We start from the raw sequence: 4,435 nt of genomic DNA, 5'->3' as shown, positions 1-4,435 counted from the left end.
TTTACCAATATGGATAAATAGTTCTTATATATATATATATATATATATATATATATATATATATATATATATATATATATGGGTTAAATATGTTTTTCGTCCCTCAACTATTGGGCGTTTTTGTGTTTCGTTCCTCTTTCAAATTATGGTACAAATTAGTCCTCAAACTTTCCGAAACGTTGGTTTTAGTCCTCCTCAACTAACGGAGTTAAAAATCTGCTGATGTGTCTAACGTCTCTGTCCACGGGTGTTAACGTTGTGATTTGTATCTCTTGACACGTGTGATGGGTTGACATGTGTTAATTGATCTGTGGATGAAACTGCTTCCTTTTTAACTTAGAATGAAATTGGTACCGGTACTCAAAATCAGTTAGGGTTCGTGTTGGTGTTGATGTGCTTTGTTTCCATTTGGTTCGTGGTTGAGCTTCGCGTGCATTAGGGTTCATGCGTTCATTCTTTGTGTTTGGTTGGTGAAAGAAAGAGACTTCTCTGTGGTTCGTTGAGGTGGTTCGTGAAAGAAAGGGATTTCTTTGTGGTTCGTTGAGGTGGTTCGTTGAAGAAGAAAGGCGATTCTCTGTGGTTCGTTGAGCAAGGTAATTTTTTTAGTTTTAGTTTAATTTGTTTTCTCTGTGATTGTTTGAAGAAGAAAAGCAATTGTGTGTGTAATGTGCATTGTGTTGTGCATTGTCAGCCTAATGTGGGAAGTTTTCATTTGACCATGTAGGAAAAATGGTTTTTGACATGTGTTTGTATCATATGGGGAAGTTCATGAACAAGAAGGGTATAGAATATGTGGGAGGAGAGATACATGTTATTAGGGGAATCGATCCCGACATGTGGTCATACTTTGAAGCGGTGGGAATTGTTACAGAATTCAAGTATGATGGAGAATTCAAGCTTTGGTGGAAGGGTTCGAAACAAAAGGCAATGAACAACCTTAGACCACTGACAGATGACAGAGAAGCCATTTTGTTGTCTAACTATGCAGAGGCAAATAAGGAGGAAGTTGAAATTTATGTTCAACATGGGCAACCCAGTCAGGCAGAGGAAATTAGTTTTCTTACATTTGGTGAGGAGGCAGAGGAAATAAGAGCAGAGGAGATGGAGGAACAAGTTGTTATGGATGAAGAAAATATTGGTGGGGTGGAGGGAAATGTTGAAGTAGAAGACTTGGTACTAGATGACGAAGAGGAAGAGGGGAATGTTGAGGGAGAAATGGTGGAAGAGCAAGATGATGACGAAGAGGAAGAGGGGAATGTTGAGGGAGAAATGGTGGAAGAGCAAGATGAAGAGCAAGATGAAGAGCAAGATGAAGAGAAAGATGAAGAGCAAGGTGAAGTGCAAGGTGAAGAAGGCAATGTTGTTGAGGGCGAAGGGATGGAAAATGTTGATGACAGTGAGGAGGAGAGAATGGCAAATGATGATGATGGGTTTGGGATGGACAATGTGACGGTGGAGGAAGAGAGAAGAAATATTAATCCAGTTTTGGATAGGTGGAAGAAAATGAAAAAGAAAAAGAAAAGTGTTAGGAAGAGATTTCAAGATAGTGAGGCGGCATTTGTCATTAACGAAGAGGTTGGACAACATGAGATAAATGAAGATTATGATACATAGGACTTGTCCTCAAATGTAGATAGTAATGAGGATGTGATGGAGAAAAAAAGGCACTTTCCAAGGTATAAAGCAGAAGATATGAGTAGGGGATTCAATTTTAGATTGGGAATGGAGTTTAAGTCTTTGAAGGATTTTAAGAGTGCCCTACAGGAGAATAGCGTGTTGAATGGAAAAGAAGTGAAGTTTGTCAAGAATGATTTGAAGAGAGTAAGGGCAGTTTGTAAGAAAGGGTGTGGTTTTCTTATTATGGCTAGCAAGGTAGGAAGTAGCCAAACCTTTAGAGTCAAAACTCTAGTTGGGCACAATTGTGGAAGGACTTTTGGATGCAAAAGTGCAAGTGTAGAATGGATTGCACAGGTGTTGGTTGACAGATTTGTGAATGTTGCAGGGATGACATCCATTCAAATCATAGATGAAATAAAAAAATCATATAGTGTTGGAATAACTTATTGGAAGGCTGCAAGAGCTAAGAGAATTGCAATGGATTGTTTAGTGGGTGATGGAGAAAGACAATATGGTCGTCTGTATGACTATGTGGCTGAGTTATTAAGAGTCAAGGCTGGGACCTTCAAGATTAAGGTCAATCAACCCCAACCCACCTTGCCACCAAGGTTTGGGTCCTTTTACATGTGTTTGGAGGGCTGTAAGGAGGGTTTTTTAGGTAGTTGCAGGCCATTCATTGGGGTAGATGGATGTCACTTGAAGACAAGTTATGGAGGGCAGTAGGAAGAGACCCTAATGACCAGTATTTCCCACTAGCTTTTGCAGTGGTAGAAACAGAATGCAAAGACACCTGGATGTGGTTTTTGACACAACTGCTTGATGATATTGGAGGCATAAATTGTCAAAGGTGGATCTTTATTTCAGATCAGCAAAAGGTAGATTAAAATTTTTAGTGTTTGTTTAGAATTTTTTTTTGATTATATAATACTTATTTCTGTATTATGCATGCAGGGATTAATGTCAGTTTTTGATGATATCTTGAATGGAGTGGAACACAGGTTGTGTTTACGCCATTTATACAACAATTTCAAGAAAAAATTTGGGGGAGGCCTAGTCATTAGAGACCTCATGATGGGGGCTGCGAAGGCAACATACCATAAGGAATGGGAGAAAAAAATGGGTGAGTTAAAAAATCTGAATGTTGATGCCTTTAATTGGTTAATGGGTATTCCAACTAAATTTTGGTGTAAGCATGCTTTTAGTGCTTATCCTAGGTGTGATGTGTTGATCAATAACTTGTCTGAGTCATTTAATAGTACTATTTTGTTGGCAAGGGACAAACCTATAATTACAATGATGGAATGGATTAGATCATACTTAATGAAAAGGTTTGCAAGCCTTAGAGAAAAAGTTGACTCATATCCTGGTGATGTTATGCCTAAACCGAGGAAAAGATTAGATAAGGAGGTTGAAAAAAGTGGTAATTGGCTTCCTGTTTGGGCAGGTGGTTCACAATTTGAAGTAACTCATGGCTTTACCATGGACAAGTTTGTTGTTGATTTAAGTAATCACACATGTACTTGTTACTTGTGGGATTTGGTAGGAATACCATGTAGACATGTTGTTGCTGCCATTCATTACAAATCAGAAAACCCAGAAAATTATGTTCATCCTTACTATAAAAAAGATGCCTATAGAACTTGTTATGCACCAATTATAAGTCCTATCAATGGACAACAACTTTGGCCTACCTCTGACTCTCCACAACTACTGCCTCCTATTTACAAAACACCTCCTGGGAGGCCAAAAAAATTAAGAAGACGAGAAGCTGATGAATATGTCACCCATGGAAAATTGTCAAAGACCAATACTGCTATAAGATGTAGCAGTTGCAATGCATACGGACACAATTTAAGGACATGTAAAAAGAGTCAGAACAGAAAGGTAAGTCTTCTTGGTTATGTTATTTACAAGTTAATTTATTTAAATGTACATAAATATCTAACCATCTTACTACTTTTGTAGAACAAAAGGGGTGCTTCTGCATCAACACCTGGATCTGCTGCAGGAAGGGGAGCAGCTGCAGGCAGGGGGGCATCATCCTCAACATTAGAAGCTGGAAGGGGATCGGCCAGATCTGCAGAGGCTGGGGATGCATCAACTTCAGGAGCTGGAGGAGCTGCAACTATGCGTGAAGGAGGAACAAGAGCATCCTCAAGACTGGGTGGACAAATTCTAGGGTCTCAAGCAAGTTGTAATTGAGTAGAGGAAACTGTGTGTATTTTAAGATGTAATTTCAGACAAGTTGTAGTGGAAATTGTGTGTACTCCTTATTTAAAGTAGAGTGGGTGGACCACTTTTTTGTCTTTTAGTTTCACATGCTTATTCAATGCACATGCAGTAGTGACTATAACCCTTTAATGTATGTTGGGACCACTTTTTGTACGAATTGTCTATTAATCAATGTGGACCACTTTTGCAGTTGTTGATTATTGAACCATTCGGTGCCTTTATTTTCAAACAACCTATTTACCATTCGGTGCAGTGAGTAATTTTCAAACAGCTTATATACCATTCGGTACAGTGACTAATTTTTGATTTACATACTTTTAGCCTCTGGTGGCTGCTACAACAAGTCCTTCTTGGTAAAATAAAATTGCTCCAATCATAATATTCACTATCTAAATTAATTTCTGCAGAATTGACATTCCAAACCACCACTTTTGGTGTTAAATAGCAACTCATACACTCAAATTTTGATCTGGAAGCTTGTAGCTTCTGCTGCCACTTTAAACATGTCAAAATAGGTAAAACAAACTTGCTAAAATCATCACATTAAGTGTCCAAACTGGTTTCTGCAGAATTGACATTCCAAACC

The 4,435-nt window shown here is 38.4% G+C and overlaps 2 protein-coding genes across 2 annotated transcripts; both read left to right on the top strand.

Annotated features, from left to right (window-relative positions):
- The first annotated feature begins 764 nt into the window (after window positions 1-764).
- Window positions 765-1,926, top strand: LOC111240765 (X-linked retinitis pigmentosa GTPase regulator-interacting protein 1-like). The gene is made up of 2 exons (XM_022776444.1): window positions 765-1,218; window positions 1,273-1,926. Exons 1-2 carry the CDS (start codon window positions 769-771, stop codon window positions 1,612-1,614), a joined length of 792 nt encoding a protein of 263 aa, XP_022632165.1. The 5' UTR covers window positions 765-768; the 3' UTR covers window positions 1,615-1,926.
- On the top strand, window positions 1,651-3,819 carry LOC106779131. Its single transcript, XM_014667186.1, has 4 exons — window positions 1,651-2,225; window positions 2,303-2,492; window positions 2,569-3,501; window positions 3,583-3,819. Exons 1-4 carry the CDS (start codon window positions 1,651-1,653, stop codon window positions 3,817-3,819), a joined length of 1,935 nt encoding a protein of 644 aa, XP_014522672.1.
- The last annotated feature ends 616 nt before the right edge of the window (window positions 3,820-4,435 follow it).

This window comes from Vigna radiata, unplaced genomic scaffold, assembly GCF_000741045.1.
Source record: "Vigna radiata var. radiata cultivar VC1973A unplaced genomic scaffold, Vradiata_ver6 scaffold_424, whole genome shotgun sequence".
Classification (NCBI taxonomy): domain Eukaryota; kingdom Viridiplantae; phylum Streptophyta; class Magnoliopsida; order Fabales; family Fabaceae; genus Vigna; species Vigna radiata.
Note: the sequence above shows the minus strand (reverse complement) of the source record. Positions and strands in the feature narration are given on the sequence as shown.